At 47.6% G+C, this 16,854-nt stretch overlaps 1 protein-coding gene across 1 annotated transcript; it reads left to right on the top strand.

Annotated features, from left to right (window-relative positions):
- Positions 1–1,970: 1,970 nt before the first annotated feature.
- Positions 1,971–7,379, top strand: LOC149331282 (uncharacterized). Its single transcript, XM_089556188.1, has 4 exons — positions 1,971–2,007; positions 2,507–2,589; positions 4,673–4,726; positions 7,056–7,379. Exons 1-4 carry the CDS (start codon positions 1,971–1,973, stop codon positions 7,377–7,379), a joined length of 498 nt encoding a protein of 165 aa, XP_089412314.1.
- The last annotated feature ends 9,475 nt before the right edge of the window (positions 7,380–16,854 follow it).

Raw genomic sequence — 16,854 nt, 5'->3', positions numbered from 1 at the left:
CTAACCCAAGCGCAGGCACACGTCTACGAAAGAAGGCAGTACCACTTCTACATAAACTTCGCAGCTAAAAGAAAAATCGACCTAGTCCAGGGTTCAAACCAGTGATGACCGCTTCATCAAAGCAGTTTCCTGCGGAAGCTGTATAGGTTTCCTTTGTAGCCGTATGGCTGTGCTTGTTGTCCAACACTCTTAGCAAAAGCAATTGACTGCACCTTGCGCATGCGCTAATACGACTGCAGAGGCATAGATGCAACCATCATTCGCACCACTGTATTACTTCGACAGGCATCAAAATTTAGCACCAGCATTCTCTTCCTGAAAACAGCGTTACATAGAGGGTGGACGTCCACTAATTCACTTCATATATACGTCTGCAAGGGTACATTATCGCCACCTGTAAGTACACGACAATCAAATGGAAATTATCACCAAATTATCCTTATCACGGATAAACAATATAATTTTCTATTATCTTAATACAGTCGATCCCATCGTCCAGAGTGTGCGCTTACGCAGGGAAAAATTTAAATGTGGTGGTTTTCTTGGAAATAAATCAGTTGCAAGTCCAGCGGTGTTGTGTGTGTTCCTCCTTTTTCTTGCCCTGCGTCTGTGTTGCACTGGTTCCACCCTGACAAAACTAAAACAAAACTATCGCTTTTGCAGTCCGTCGTTGTGGTTGCAATAGACTCACTAGCGTTTATAGGGTGGAAAACATTTTGCGCCGAGAGCGGTAAATACCTTGTTTTCAGAGGTCGAGGTGTCGTGGCAGTATCTATATTCACATTGCAAAATTATGGGCAGCTACAAGCACTGCATTTTAGAGGGCATGCTTACACTGTTGAAATTAACAGGATAGGGTTTTTTAAGTCTACTGAGCTTAATGCTGGGCTTGCGGTTTAGGCAGCCGTTAGCTTTTTTGGAGTTGTAGAACGATCAATCCTACACCTACCGCTGTAGGTGTACCATCCTACACCGACACCTACAACGATCAATCCGACACCTACAGCTGTGCGCCCAGTGACTGATACACACACACAAAAAAAAATTACGGTCACTCTTAAAAGTGTTTGCTTCATAAAGGCCGCAAACATATTCCTTTTTAGCACGTGCTTTTTCATCGTGATAATGTTCGAGCAATTCCTCGCCATTTCGAAATAATTCATTAGGAAAATTTTTTTTCTTTCCAGTAATTCCCTAGGAGGCGACAAGTGCTCTAACTGTGTATGTAGCGGGAGTCCTTACATCAGCAGCATTTCATGAAACATTTCTGATTTACATACTTTGAGCTAGCCAAGGACACTATAGCTTTGGACGCGAATCTGTGCTGCCGTTTTGCTTTTGCTATGAGGAGTCCTTATCACGTCGGATACCACGATGTAGTATGGCTATCATTTAGCATGCCAGCAGTAATGCTGTTCGTTTGAGGAGATCTATGACGCATGACATTAGCAGAACCTAACAATCTGAAAGCTGAAAAATGGCTCAAACAAAATGGAGTTCAATGGAGTTCACAATCGCAATGCAATTCTCTGAAAAGGCAAATAATGGTCAGTATGAATAAGAAGATGATCTAATTTGCTGATAATTTACCCAACAGAAAGAAAATCCACTGCATACCCAGTTAGGTAAAGAAACTAGCAGGAATAGCAAAGCCAAGTTTTTGCACAAACACAATCAAGGAACTATATCCTCAGTTTTCAATTATTGTTTTGATTTCCAAACATTTTCTAATACCAGTTGGTTACCTAGTCCCTGCGTTTTGATTTCTATGTCTAGAAACTGCTAAGAGCCTCATTGCAGGACGAATACTCACAACACAATTTTTGTGAGTATTTTCAAAGGGCAGCTTCATGAGCAGCTGCGGCGAAAGCGCCGTGTTTTGTTAGTGTTTTGAAAATGAGCTCGTAAAAAATTTAAGCCTTACACCTTGTGTGCACTCTCCAATCAGCAAAGAGTGCGTGTTCTCAACAATGACGACCAGGATAAGGGTTTCCACTAGTTTGCTGGGTGAGATCAGAGCTCTTATGATTGAAGATCTGTTCTAGTATAGGTATTAGTTAAATATCCCCGGTAAATTGTTCTGTGCTCATTAGATGTACCTTATAATTCTTAAGCACTTAAATTGACAAGCCTATGACTGAAATTAAGCACTCAGCATTAAACTGGTGAAAGAAGACAATATTCTTAACAATAAATGCAGGCATCTTCAGAGAATGTCGAACGTTTACAGTGTTTTTTTCGGAATTTGCGGAATATCAGTACGCAGCCACTATCGGAATGGTTTTGTTGAAAAGAAAGAGGTATTGATGAAAAAACAATCAGACATCAGGGAGCGGGATCTGCGTTCCCAATCTGCATAAATACTTTGCTATTTTCTCTCAAAAAGCGTCACAATTCTTTGCAATAAGCAATGAGCGTTTTAACTGCATTCCTGCGTGGAAATACAGTCGTATTGTCGTCTCTGCAATCTGCGTCTTTTCAGAACTCTGTTCCGGCATTTCTATAGCCTTTCTAATGTTAACACCTGGAATTACCAAAACGACCGCTAAGACTGATCCTCAAGGACTCGAGACACTATTCGATATGAAGGTGAGAACAAAATGCTGACCGGCTTTCATAGTTCAAAGGCTTGAGTCTAAAGCTTACATCCCGTGAGCTAACCATTAACTTTCCAAAATGCGCTGGATTCCTTTTACGCTGCCGGCGTAATTGTGTGCTAATACCTAAAATTTACAATTGCGAATCGAATACTTTCATAATCAATTAGCTCAAGATATCGCATAGCGCATGCTCTAAAGTATTCCAAGCCAATGCACGGTGGTCGCAAGTTTTTTTTATTAGTTTTCGAATATTAAGCTTGGTGTTCGAATTGGGCAGGCCGTAATTTTTCGTTTCACGACGTTTCACGACTCTTTCAAAACCAAGACTCACTCCAGCGCCGCAAAGCCTGATGCCGCCATTGGCCTGTGAGGGCAGATGGGGTCAGCGCCGCGACTCGGTTCATTCCTAAAGCGGCGTTCAGAATACCGACATATATTTCTGTATTAGGCAGTGCCATTGAATAGAGCCAGGTTTAGCTAGCCCTGCGTGTATGCTCGACATTCAAGGCGTTAATTAGATCGCTCATTCCTTTCGTCGACTAAGATTACGCGTTTGTTTGTTCACGGTCATCACCAGTACCTGAAGATAATTGTGGGCGCACGAATGATGTACCCAGGCGAGGACAAGACCCAGTCAGGAGGTTTAGCACCTCCTTTTGTCTTGCCTCGTGGGCAATACCTGTATGTTGCCCGAAGGAGAAAAAAATAAAGAAAGAAATGATGTACTGACTTTGTGATGCGTGCTGCTTCTTCCGGCAGCTACATATTTGCATGACTTGAAGCGCCGCCGATATTGCGTCGGTGTTTCAGTTGAATATTATTTTTGGACGAATAATCGCATAAGTAGGGAATAATCACAAAAATATTCGAATCTTATTTTATCCCGTTCTTTCATTGTTCGATTCGTATTCGATTCGATTTTGAGCGCACTATTTGTGTGTGGGCAGCAAGTCTAGCCGATTTGTAATTGATTCGACATCTGTATGACTACTATTCTCACACCTCTACCATTGTGAACTGATCTACACCATCCGTCAATGAATAATTTCCCATCATACTGCAATTTTTTATCTTCATTAACATTTTGAGGAAAGCTCGTCCTCAATTAGTGCTGCATTATATACGTCATTGGGAAGCAGAATACGAAAGCTCACCGAGTGTATAAGCAAAGCTGCCTGATTACAGCCGTTGTGTTGCAACTTCCAGCCTTCTACAGCTCACCACTATCTCCTCAGGTGTGTAGAAAACTTTGGTGAGAACACAGTTTAATAAAAAGCTTATTATGATTTCAAAGGCTACCGTCACAATATTGACATTACCAAACATCCGTCAAAGGTTCTTCGCCATAGGTGAGCTTAAAGCCGGGGCGGGTTACATTACTCTTCGCGTTTGCTACAACGAACAAATGCAGCTAGGTCACGGTGTGCACATGTTATCACCCAAACTCCCAATTTATTGGGAATAGCTTGCTACTTTTACTGAACAATATATTTGTGCGCTATAAAACGGATTATAATAGAAATTAAATATTTGCCGAAGCTTTTCCTATGCTGATGAGTCGCACGCTCGTTTTATGTGCGTTAACAGTTTCATCAGCCATGTTTATAGCCTTCTAAAATTAGAGGTAGAACACCGGTAAACAACGAAGAAGAAAGTGTCCCGAACGACAAGGGAACACTTAGGTTAGTTTCTACCCCCAGTTGCTGCACCCATATCGCATGGTTCTAATGTGTCTAAGCTCTAATAGGAGTGGGATACACGGCTGACTATTTTCTGCGGCCGCTATCGTTTAAAATGAGAAATATAAGACTAAATAAAAGCTTAAATATAATATGAAAGAAAAACCATGTAGTGACCTCGACGGAACAACACGCAGAAAAACTATATGAATAACAGTTTTCCTATCATCGTTATTTCGGCAAATCGTTCGACTGGGAGCAATCAAAAGAAACAGGCCGGTAACAAAGGGTTCAAGGAATTGAGCGAACTAATAAGACACAGAGACTGTAAAGTGTGGCGAGAATCGCAAATTACGAATTGATAACTGTTTCGTAAAATTTTCTTACTTCCAGATGATTAGGTACACTCTCTGTTCAGGAAGTCGCACTGATGCTTTGCCGTGCAAGGTAACTTGTCCCTCCACATTTTACAAAGCGCGTATATTTCGTGAGCATTGCTTGTGAAGTTTCACAATACGCGCCGTGAGCATACCTCTTTGTTAAGGAACAATGGGCAATATACGTCCGGGACAGTCCACGTACCAAAAGTGCCTCATCCTTCTGGCACATTTCTTTTCTTTTTACTGCTAGTTCTCATATTAGGTCCTGAAAGAGTGCTTTCAGTTATTTGCCAGACTGCTGCTAGTTCTGGAGTGTTGGAGATCTCTAAATAAGGTAATCTTTACAGTTTATCCGCCGATATTTCACAGGTTCCTCTGTTGCGCATAACCGTCCCAGTTTAATTGGTTTCTCTGCGGCCTGTCTACCAACCTCATGTGTTCATCTGCGCAGCGTGCAGAGCTATAAACAATAAAGCTGTCTCCTTGGCATTGCCAAGAAAGAGGCATTTGCATCCGTTTTCGTGGTACAAACAGCAGCTGATCCTTACAGGTAGAAAGTGAAGCACAAATCACTACCCCCTTTTCTCGCACTTCTCTTGCCTTCTATCAGATAAAGTTTTTGTCATAAATCAGGTTGCATTTCGTATAATCCGACTTCATAGCGTAACTTCATGTTCTGAGCTAACCCGGGACTACAGCCGCACTTCTCGCATTGACGATATTTTGAACGCTTAGCGTACACACCTTGCCATTCTGTGAGGTTGAGACGCAGACCCGATGGTATTAGTATGAAAGCCCTTTTTCGATGGGTAAACCTCAAGCAAGACCTTGCGATGCTTGAGGGTTTTGTGCCAGATGAAATTAAAAAAATTAAATAACCGCGTCTGGGATTCGAACCAATGCATCAGTGCACTATGCTACCGCGGCAGCTAAACAAACCCCGAGAAAATTTGAATACCCGCATAAATGGCTCCCTGGGTCAGTGGACACCTGAATCGTGCTTTCACGTATAGGTGGTGGCGGTGTCCAGCTGCAAGAAACTGTGCTCTCATGCAATATGTTCTGCTAAGCAATGCTAAACCTCCAGCCATTTTTTTAAGGGTAACTTACGAAAGAGGTATCCGCAAGCAGTACGTGGTGGAAACCGGCGCCAATTGGCACGCCAGTTGAAACATGACTGGCACAGGGTGCCGGACTTTCAGTAAGACGCTGCGTTTCCTACACAAATGCGGTGCGCTATAAGCACTATGGTAGCAGTATAGTAGCCAAGAAACAGTCTGCACATCGAGAAAAGAATTGACATGCAGGAATGCTAATTTTTATGTGACAGTACAGAGAATAGAGAAGTCAACCGCACTGTTAACAATCACAAGTGCCGCAAAAGCAACTTAATTTTCGTGTGAAACTAATGAACCGCTTTCACTTCAGGATAAGATGCGGTTCTGCTTAGCTGACGGTTGTTTGAATACCGCTGAGGATATCAGAATATTTTTTGTGGATATCACTCTGGCGAAAAATTTTAAAAACTTTCCTAAAGCTTGGTTTCCACATTTCACCTCAACTCCGGAGGCAGTTTGCGCGTCATCTTCGCCGCAGTTTCCCGATAATCTTTGCCTTATGTTGCAGAGAATCAGAGCTAAATAGCATTCGACGACAGCACCCACCTTCTAAGGAATCTTGCCCAAAGAGAACACAATGAGATACGGCCTGTATTTCTACCAGCAAAAGAAAGAAATATCCTGAGTAACAGCAAACCTCTCCCTCGGGACCGTGTTTAAAATTAATCGTCCAAGAGGAGCTACTAAACAAAAAATTCAATATATGTGAGCTCTGCATTATTCTCCATGACCCATAATTCTCCTCAGTGATTTGGTTTTCTCGTCTATATGAAACTATCTTGCGAGTTCGGAGGAAAATATTTTCAGCCGAAAAAATTTTGGGGGAAAGCTTGGGTCATTTCCGGCAGCAGTTTTCGTTTCCGATTCCTTATCATGCTTGATGCTGCTAGTCATAAAAACTGAGCCCAAGCATGTAGACATCATCAGCATGTTGTTAAGTATTCACGATAATGGCTTCTCTTGCATGTGCTTTGAAATCTACGCGCGAAGAAATGTGTATATCTGTTAACACTGGGTATACGTCTGTAAAAATTATTCTTTATCCTTGCCTGTTACATCGTGTCTGAGTACAGAACTGCCGCAACTAAAGTTCTGCTTAATCAGAAGTTGTATACATAAAAGCAGATGTCGCAGTATCACGATGCACTGCGCACGATAAATGCCATGAGAAATGCACAACTCGAAACTTCCAACGCCATCTTTGAGACAAATAAGTACATGAGTCTCATTTACGCAACAGCGAAAATCCCCATAATTTACTCTCACCATTCTCCACAGGTGGACACTCAGAAGCGCCCATGTGACAACGTTTTGGGAAGGTGCTGCGATTTGGAGTGCTACTGTTATTCGTGGAAGAACCCGTGCAAGAGCCGGCATACGACAACGCCTCTTCCGGGAAACACACCCGTGGTGAACTCCAGCGTACTACCTGCCGCGAGGGCGTATTCAGAAAATATGAGCAGCTGCGTGTCTTCCTGCTGGCAGAAATGCATGAAAAGTCGTTGCGACTCTTCAGGTGACCGCCCCGCCTGCTCGCGTCAGTGCAACAACCATTGTGTCGACGAGTGCCACACATACCCAAACCCGATTGGTCCTAAATGAAATTGTGAAGGAGGTCATGCACATGTTCGTCATGACGAGAACAATGTTCTTCTTTCTCTGTCGTGCACAAAACTCTACATAGCGCAAGAAAAACATGGTTGTCTATCGTCTATCATAGTGACTTTTAAATGCTTACCGCTCGCTTCCGCTAAGCAGCAAAAAAAAACGAGAATGAAACAAGCCTTTCATGCGCTCCACAGTTCCTTTCCAAACAGCGCAAATTTTGCGCGCAGGCTGCAACGCAAAAGTGCATTTACTAATGATAAGGCTTCTAGTATTGATTTATTTAAAATTCTTTTAAAACATGTCTGAACTCAATCAACCATATGCAAGAGGGAAAACGTGAATACTGTTGTCAATTCTATTCTTTGGACAAAGGAACCCCAACCAAACCAACAAACATATACCAAGACATAATTTTTTTTTAACTATGCAAGGTTTGTTCACGTCATTACTTGCAGAATAAAGTATAAGATGGAGACGTAGTAACTACAACACACTATAAAAATTTTTTCGATATAATTAGGTGTGTACACATCTTTTTTAATGGTTACTTTTTCGTTACAAACTGCACGCGCCGCTTCAAGGACGCATTTGAAAACCTGAAGCATAATTCTGAAGCCAATTCCTAATGTTTTACGTGCGAGTTGAATACTTCAGCACCGCGAACTTGCAACACAGATGGCTGTTACAGCTAACAGGGCACGCGTCTTTGATTAACCAATAATCGTACAATTGATTAGAGGTTCCAAATTGCTATCAAATAGTCTGTTACGGGGGAGGCTCATCCATATACTTGGGGAATCTTTTCGCATGGTACTACCTAATCTCTAGCACCAGGTGTGCAATACATACCGAACAAAAGGTTAATATATTCATGAGCACATTTTAAAGCTACAGTATCCCATGGTCACACCTTCCTGCAGTCGTGCAATATATTTGGCGGTGTTCAGCTTCAGGACATCTTGGGAAACACAGCAAGTATGTGGAAAATGTAGAAGAATACCGTTCGCAGTGCTTTACGGGCAATAGAGAACGACTGTGTTAGTAGACAGAAGACACTTTGTTACAGGGGCAGATCAGTTGTTCGGCAAATATAATAGGATTCGTGGTTAAGGTATCGTAATACAAGGGGAAGGAGGTCAAAATTTGAAGGGTATAAATAGCAAGAAGGGCATAAATAGCGGATAGCAAGGTTCATTTTCACACGCAATGCTCTCCTCGAGCTCTTCCGGTACACCAAGTGCCACGTAGGAATTATATAACACCGCATATTTTCCGCTATGGTTGCTTCTAGTACAGCTTTCGAAGCACAGTTTCCTTCTTCTACGCACTGCTCTTCGCGAACTCCGGACGTCTCACCCTTGCCATGGTTTTCAGGCTGTAGGTCACGCCACCTGCCATCTCGGAATTATGTGACACATTCCTTTTTCTGATGAGGCTTCTAAAGCTCTCGCATTAAAAATTAAAAAGAGGCGAAGGCCTGGCAGGGCACGAGGGAAACTCGAGAAATATAACATACGAAAAGCAAACAGGAAAATAGAAAGATTCTCCGCCATCAGAGAGGAGCCGAACCGGCGTCATCGTGCAAATGACACTGACGGTGGTAAAATTCCAGAAGCGATAAGGTATTCACTTGAGGTGATGTTTGTAGCGCGACAAAGGTATGAGGTATTCATTCGCTTCCAGTCAGCAGATAGACTAAAAGGCCCACGAAGGGACTAAATAGGCTACGTCATCAAGATGATGTGGCGGCACTGTGTAGAACATTGAGGGTGATGAAATACCAGAAGCGCTTGGCGAGTCAGCTGTCCCACCTTCTGCATGGAGTGGGAACCGTGGGAAGGTTTGTGGAAGAAACGGCGATGGGGATGCAAATGAATCCGGTAGCTGTCTAAATGAACAGGCCTTCCGCATGTCTCTTGTTCCGCGTAATCCTCCAAGGCGACTATCCTTGACCAGGTTGTCGAACTGAGGCTGTGCGGAAGCAAAGCTTGTGTGGCATATTTTCACTGCTGTCGTGACCGTACTTCTAGCCACGTGGGCCCGACCAGCAGCAACCGTGAACAATCGACGAGGCCGACAACCTCGCGACGGCGGTGATGAAGTGGGGTGCTTGGAATGCCGCCCTCCGAGACTAAGTGGATTAGTGCTGCGGAGTGCAGGTGACCGCGGCAGCAGCGGTGAAGGCAGGAGCCAATGTCAGCAGCAACCCCAGCGGAAGCGGAGTGCAGGTGACCGCGGCAGCAGCGGCGAGGCCAGGGGCCATTGTCAGATCAACCACAGCGGATGCGGAGGCGACGTGGCGGCGCCAGTCACGCTGGCGGTTAATTGAAGACTTCTGTGTTCCCGACTCGTGTTCTGGACAACAGGCGGGGAGGCAAGTTCATTCACCAGCTGGAAGACTGCGGGAGATTCCTTTCCAGCCGGGCTGGATGAGTCAGCATCTCCCCCTTCCCATCGACCCAGCTGCGAGAGAGTGGAACAGCCCGCACCTGCCAGGCAGTGGGTGATAACATGAACGTCCCCTTCGGTCCATCCGATTGGACAGTGCTCTTCGAACATTATTCCCCAGCCAGGGATCTGGGGAATCCGAAATATATTTAACTCGGCTGTGAGTGTGGCCGAGAGAAGCCTGCTAACTCCAGTCGACTACGGTTGACGAAGACGTTCCCCTTCCACTGAGAGCCATTCTCAGTCCCGCTCTATGTAAATAATGTAAATAAGTTTATAAAGTTTTTCGTTACCTTCCTCCGAACCCAGTCTCCCATCCTCCTCGTCCCATCACCGGTCTCCGGCCATGCTACCCGGGTCGCAACAACTGGTTGGCAGCGGTGGAATCGTCTGCGTGGTGTCCGTGCTCCGGTTTTGGTGAGTGTACTGCCTTCTCTCCTTGAGTAATGCCAGGCTTAGCATTTGTGCTGCTCTTCCTGGTAGTGTAAGTTGGTTGTAGTAGCCTGTTCGGACTTGAACTTTGCTTTGCACCAACATCCTTGAGAGACTTGCGATCACATTGTTACCGAGCATTTAAGGGCGGTCATGGACTGGCGAAAGCTGCGTAAGATGGACCTGATCTCCTTATGTGGGGAATTAGGGATTGATTGTGGGAAGAATATGAAGAAATTGCATGTTGTCAGTGCGATAGAGGACCTCGGTTTTGAAAATGAGGAGATAGTGGAGCACTGGGAGGAACTGGAATTAGAGGAACGAAAACGAAAAGAAGAGTTGGAGGAACAAAAAGAGCAATTAGCGGAACGAAGAAGAAAAGAGGAAATGGAATTAGCGGAACGAAAGAGGAAAGATGAGGTGGAGCGAGAAATGAAGCAACTCGAGGTGAAGCTAGCTGAAGTTCAGGCAGAAGCAGCAAAAGCGGAGCGAGAAATGCGAAGGCTTCACAAATGGCGAAGGGCTCGAGATCGTTTGATGACTTTTCAAAGAGGCGAGAGCTTCAGAACTTTCCTCGAGAATTTTGAGCGAGTCTGTATGGAAGAGGAGCTAGATCAGGGCGAATGGTCAATTATGTTGCTGGCTATCCTGCCTTGTGAGGTCAGCGCCGTATTAGCTCGACTGTCCGATGAGGATGCCCACAACTATGACATAGAAAAGGTGCCCTGTTCTGTTTCTTAGGCATACGTATGGTGGTGGACTCTAAACGTCAAAGTGAAGAGGCAGCTAGGGACACAACAGTTGCGCAAGACAGGAAAGAGAAGGCAGGTATAAGCGTAGAGAGAACCGCCAGTTCAGCGGAAACGGCGGCAGGATCTGTCGATTTAAAGGCAGAGGAAAAGGGTTGTAGCACTACCAGCAATAACAAAGGCACAAGCGATGATTTGGTTAAACACGCTGGCAACAAAGAAAGGTGTCAAAGGGCAATATCGATCCCTCAGAGCCATGCCGATTTGAAAGGGAAGGACGAGGCAAAGGCAGCTCAGAGTCAGATAGACTGCGAAAAATCTGACCTGAATTCAGCTGGTGAGACACCCGAGAAAGGTCCTTTGAAAGTATATGACGACAGAGTCGCAGCTGCCCGCGACAGAACGCCAGACAGTGAAGCACCGAGCTCAGACAAAATCGCTGAGGCGTGCGAATTTTCAGGGAGGTCGTTACCTAGCACTGATTGTACGGCTCAGGTGGTTTCCCTACGCGAGGAAAGTTCCGCACGCGACGAGCCTCCGGGAATTACTGTGATGGCTTTTGACGCTGCGGCGAGGGCCGGCACCTTAACACGTGATGGCACCGCAATACCAGAAAGCAGTCATGCGGTGAAAGCGACGGCTGAGAGATCGATTGTAAGCCAGGAATGCGCATCAGCGCTGCATCAAAACAAAGGTCATTTTAAGGATGAGGGAACGACGGCCGCTCGCGACCGAACACCCGAAAACGAGTTGTGGTCGAATGAAATCGCAGCAGCGGTGGATTTTTCGGAGAGACCGTCGCCTAGCACTGCGAGGAAAGCGCAATTGGCTTCGCTGAACGGCGAGAAAAATCGTGAACATGAGGGGCCTTTGGAAATTGATGCTGCGGCGAGTGCCGGCAGCTTAACACGCGACGGCGCCGCGATAACCGGAAACGCACGATACAGATGCGCTAGGGCAGCCTCGAGAAAGCGTCGGCGCGCAAGGAAAACTAAGGTGAGCGGTTGCGCTGAAATGAAAAAGGTACGGGTCATAAAGCCCGCGAGTTTAATGACCGGCCAACCTTGTAACTTTGCAAAATTGCAACCGCGGCGCTCAAGAGTTCATAGGCGTCGCCTTAAAGCCAAGGCAACTAGGCGTGCGCAGTCTGGATGTAAACCACGTGCTCCATTGTGGGACCGCAGCATGGTTTGTCAGGAGATATGTGACACCTGCTGCCGGCTGAAGAAAGAAACGCGCGGCCGCCAGACAAAAGGGTGCCCTAGAGCGCGCGCGGGTCAGACAGAGACGAAACATGCAGGGAACCGGGAGAAGGGGAAGCGCCCCTCTCGTGTAGAGCTTTTTCAGCGCTGCCCGGGCTTTGCATGCCAGTCGCAAAGAGACGGAACTAATCAGCCCCGCAGCTTTTGGGAGACAGCTGGTAGACAAGCCGCCCGACCGGGCCGGGCACGGCTGAAGTAAGGACATTCCAGGAATACATGCGTCTTGTATTTGCTGTTTTTTTTATTCATGTACGGTAGAGAAACGTAAACGAAGTGTTCAGCTTTTATGCCAGTGCGGGATTTTGTACTTCGTGTTTTCTAGCCGTAATGATGTAAAAGAAGCTTGTTAATTCTCTGCGTAAAAGAGTTTTTTTTTTGTATGACAGCATTGGAGGTTTTGTAATGGAGAGTTGCAGTGTGTAGGTTATGTATGTTGTTTGTTAGGTATAGATTAGCGCTTGAGAATACGTGAGCAGTAGTGGAGCTCTACTCTCTCCTCGTCTGATCTATCGGGGACGTTGGTCTGTGAATCGCAACGGCAGCTGTCATTTCTCCAGAACAAAACCTGTTTCAAAATTGAAAAATGCGGTGCCAGTCAATCACCCGCATAGGTCACGTCCGCAGCTCACCCAACCAGACCGCCTGAGGGGGGGGAGCCAAAAAGGGGAGTTAATTGAGCAGCACAGCTTGAGGCCTTGTTCTTAGTTTTGCCTGGCACGACTCGGGAAAAGGGTGGTGCTCTTGCCTAGCCGGGGTGGGGGCATTGTGCAGATTTGACCACTAATGCTCTACCTGAGACCCTTGGCCTGCAGACACCGACCCTTGGATCACCCAGGAAACGGAGGACCTGCCTCGGTGATGCGGCCACTTCAGAGGACAGCGAGGAGCTGTAACCCCTTTCGAGGCCTCTACCTGGCGGCGGACGAGCTGTCGTGACCGTACTTCTAGCCACGTGAGCCCGACCAGCAGCAACCATGAACAATCGACGAGGCCGACAACCTCGCGACGGCGGTGGTGAAGTGGGGTGCTTGGAATGCCGCCCTCCGAGACTAAGTGGATTAGTGCTGCGGAGTGCAGGTGACCGCGGCAGCAGCGGTGAAGGCAGGAGCCAATGTCAGCAGCAACCCTAGCGGAAGCGGAGTGCAGGTGACCGCGGCAGCAGCGGCGAGGCCAGGGGCCATTGTCAGATCAACCACAGCGGATGCGGAGGAGACGTGGCGGCGCCAGTCACGCTGGCGGTTAATTGAAGACTTCTGTGTTCCCGACTCGTGTTCTAGACAACAGGCGGGGAGGCAAGTTCATTCACCTGCTGGAAGACTGCGGGAGATTCCTTTCCAGCCGGGCTGGATGAGTCAGCATCTCTCCCTTCCCATCGACCCAGCTGCGAGAGAGTGGAACAGCCCGCACCTGCCAGGCAGTGGGTGATAACATGCGTGAGCGTTCTCTTAACGCATGCTTTTTCTATATCCGAAAATTGTAGACAGTATTCCCGCACATATCTCGAAAGTGCTTCGATAACATTTCTATTCTCTGTTGCACTTTAACCGACTTATTTCCACCTAACTTGGTTCTGATTTATCCCGAATTCCTGGTGAATCAACCCCGAAAAAAACATTTTTAAGTAGTCTAAATGTTCTCTAAAGCATCCCGCTATTCTACACGCTCCCCTCCGAAAGGCCCCTTCCAATGGTATATACGTTTTTGTCACAATAAACCACTAGGCTCTTCCTTTAGCCAACGCAAAACACGAGCATCGACAAACACAATGTGCTAAAAGCTAGAATACCTTTTTGCTTTACTAAAAATTGTGTCTTCAAGTAAACTGATAAGACAGGATTGAACATCCTTTTCCGATCCCCCACTTATCACTACATACCTCATTCGCCTGCAAAGCGGATGGTGACGCGGAGCCCTTAGAAATGCCGTAAATACAATGGGCACCATCAGGCATAGTGTCTAAAACTGGATGATGCAGTTCCATAAATTCAAGAGTTTGCGCATTGTAGGTGGCTTGCTAACCTCATATGTTTATTCCTTTGACACCATTTCCTGTCGGCGAACGGCACTCAATCTTCAAACACAGCCAACGTCATGTGCAGGGAAAAATCTGCTTTGGACGCACGTTGAATTCTTCCGCTCAGCATCGCTATTTTTGTTTGTTTGACACCTCTGCTGTCTGAAAGTATATCTGCTTCTGTGCTTGCACCTGTGCCATCGGAGCATAGCGGATGGTTTGACACCTGCAAACTCGGCGAAAAAAAGGGAGGAAAAGAGAGCTAGCGGATTGTACTAGAGAGGTACGTTGAGAAGCCAATATCCCATTAGGTATCTATATCAGCACAATAAAGAGCAAAATGATCTAAACAATATGTATGATCTTTCTGTAACTTCCTTAGAGGTAGGAACAAGATGATAGTGACTCAGGAAAACAGGTGGACCTTGAGTACTATCTAAGAAAGCAATAAAACCTCCGCAATTGTCAGCGTGCATTCGGTAAACATTTTGTGACAATTTTCATACCGCTAAATATTCCTTTCTGAAGTGCACATTAAAGTGTAAGACATTTGCTCTAACTATTTTTTTTTGTAAATGCCATGACGTTTCGGACCCGGGCCGGCTTCTTCGTAAGGGTTACTGGGGACTGTTGGGTTGACAGCTTTACATACATGGCGGTGAAAAGGGGGATGCTTGGGGACATATTACGTCGTTTTGAAGGGTGCAGCATCGTGATTACCAGCAAGAATTCTCGAGTTTATGCCTTTCATCTGTCGTTTCGTACCCTTTTCTCCCCACCATATGCTTACAAGTGCAAGCCTAACAATCCCCTGTCACATCTGACTCGGCACGGAAACGTCGGGACTTTTTTATTTGAAAAGCTACCGTTTGTGGGGATCCATGTTGCCCCTCGCCCGCCGGATGCACCCTTCTCTCTCTCGTGGCCTACCGCGGCTCTTCCTCTGGCGGCCCCCGACTAGGCGCAGCGGCGGAGAGAGCGGAGGGGAGGCGCCCGCGACTACGCGTCGTCACGTGGGCAGCCCTCCTTGCCCACCGCTCTCGGTTTCGGCGGCCGCGCGGGCCGCGCCCACGGGACAGTCGGATAGAGAGTTGACAGCGAGCCTTGAGAGAGAGCGGACGCGACCCCAGCGGCGGCCCAGGTGACCTGAACTGCTCTGTGCCTGTCTCCTGTGCCTGTGTCCTGTGCCTGTTGCCTGCCGCTACTGCCTGCGCGCGATCGAGGAAAGACACTGGGAGATCCCAATTAAAGGTTTTGCCTGCGGGCTTATTCCTCGGAGGTGTTGTTCTTCGCGGCCACAGGTGTGGTCGAGCTAGCGGAGTGGCGTTGGCCCTGAGTTCAGGGTGCAAACCGTGCCAGTAACCCCACATTTTGGCGCCCAACGTGGGGCCCCTCTGGAGTTCCAGGTGGGGTGCTAGCTCACGAAGAACAGCATGACCAGCCCACGCTACGGGCTGCCGGACCTAATGATGTTGGCTGATGTATGCGGCGAAGCACGGGAGATCTCGAGCATCGTTTCCGTGGCCACATCTAAACCGACCGCGGATGCGGTAGCGCAAGGTCCGTCGGGCGCTATGCATGAAGCCGCAGGCGCGGCTGGCGTCCGAAATATTGCGCCAGGAGTTCCTGGTGAATACTCCGAGCTGGAGCAGCCAGATGGCTGTGGCTACAGGAGTTCCGTTCCGCTGAACGTGTCCCCAGGCGCTCCCGCAGATGCGGGTCGCGCAACTGGTTACGCGCCGGGAGATCCCGGCCAGCAAGGAAAGCCAAAGTCAGGTGTCAGTGGCTTCCAAACGCTCCGCTACGTCTCAGGCGCGTCCGCAGATGCGCTTCGCCAACCGAGTTTCCACCCAAGAGATCCTGGACTGCTCGTAGAGCCATTGCCAGTTGGCGCCGGCTACTCGCTCCTTTCAACTCCTGCGCACGCATTCAGACCAGGTGGTCTAACTGCGTCAACGCCCGCAGATGCGGGCTGCGCTCCCCGCCAGATGGCAGAGGGTGACGCAGCGCAACTTGGTCCGGGAGGTCCCGAGCACCACTACAAGCCACCGCCAGTTGGCGAAGGCAACCCTTTTCCCGCCTTAGAGAAAAGCTGGCCAGTTGGCCCCGCTCTAACTACGCCCGCAAATGTGGGACGCGCACCCAGCCAGGTGGCTGAAGAGCGCGCAGTGTGTCCGGCGGAAGGAGAGAACATCGCAAACGTCCTCGCAAACGCTTTGCAGCAGATGTTGCAATTAGCGCGCTCGCCCGGCCCTCGGATCGGAGTGCCGATACCGAATTACGGTGGCTACAGCGACAAGCAAAGTGCGAATGACTTTCTGCTGGCCCTGCGCCGGTACGAGCTAGCGAGTGACCTGAGCGAGAGCGAGATTCTGAGACGAGTTCTCCCCGTCGCACTCGTTGATCAAGCCGCCCGGTGGTACCAGATGGTTGGCCACACAGCAGGCAACATGGCTGATTTTCGACGCTTGTTCAGGGAGGAGTTCCTTCCATACGATTACAAGCTGCGTATGCAACGAGAGCTTGAACTGCGGACACAGGCCCCGGATGAATCGCTTGTCGAG

The sequence above is a fragment of the Amblyomma mixtum genome, chromosome 8, assembly GCF_055824585.1.
Source record: "Amblyomma mixtum isolate Tamu chromosome 8, ASM5582458v1, whole genome shotgun sequence".
NCBI lineage: Eukaryota > Metazoa > Arthropoda > Arachnida > Ixodida > Ixodidae > Amblyomma > Amblyomma mixtum.
The sequence above is the reverse complement of the archived record's forward strand: the minus strand, read 5'-3'. Positions and strand labels throughout refer to the sequence as shown.

Excerpts from the sequence above, each read along its gene's own strand:
- LOC149331282 (XM_089556188.1), top strand. The coding sequence starts at position 1,971 with ATGACGACCAGGATAAGGGTTTCCACTAGTTTGCTGG. Across the intron at positions 2,008-2,506 it reads GGTTTCCACTAGTTTGCTGG|CCTTTCTAATGTTAACACCT; the intron begins GTGAGATCAGAG and ends GCATTTCTATAG. Across the intron at positions 4,727-7,055 it reads CTGATGCTTTGCCGTGCAAG|GTGGACACTCAGAAGCGCCC; the intron begins GTAACTTGTCCC and ends CATTCTCCACAG.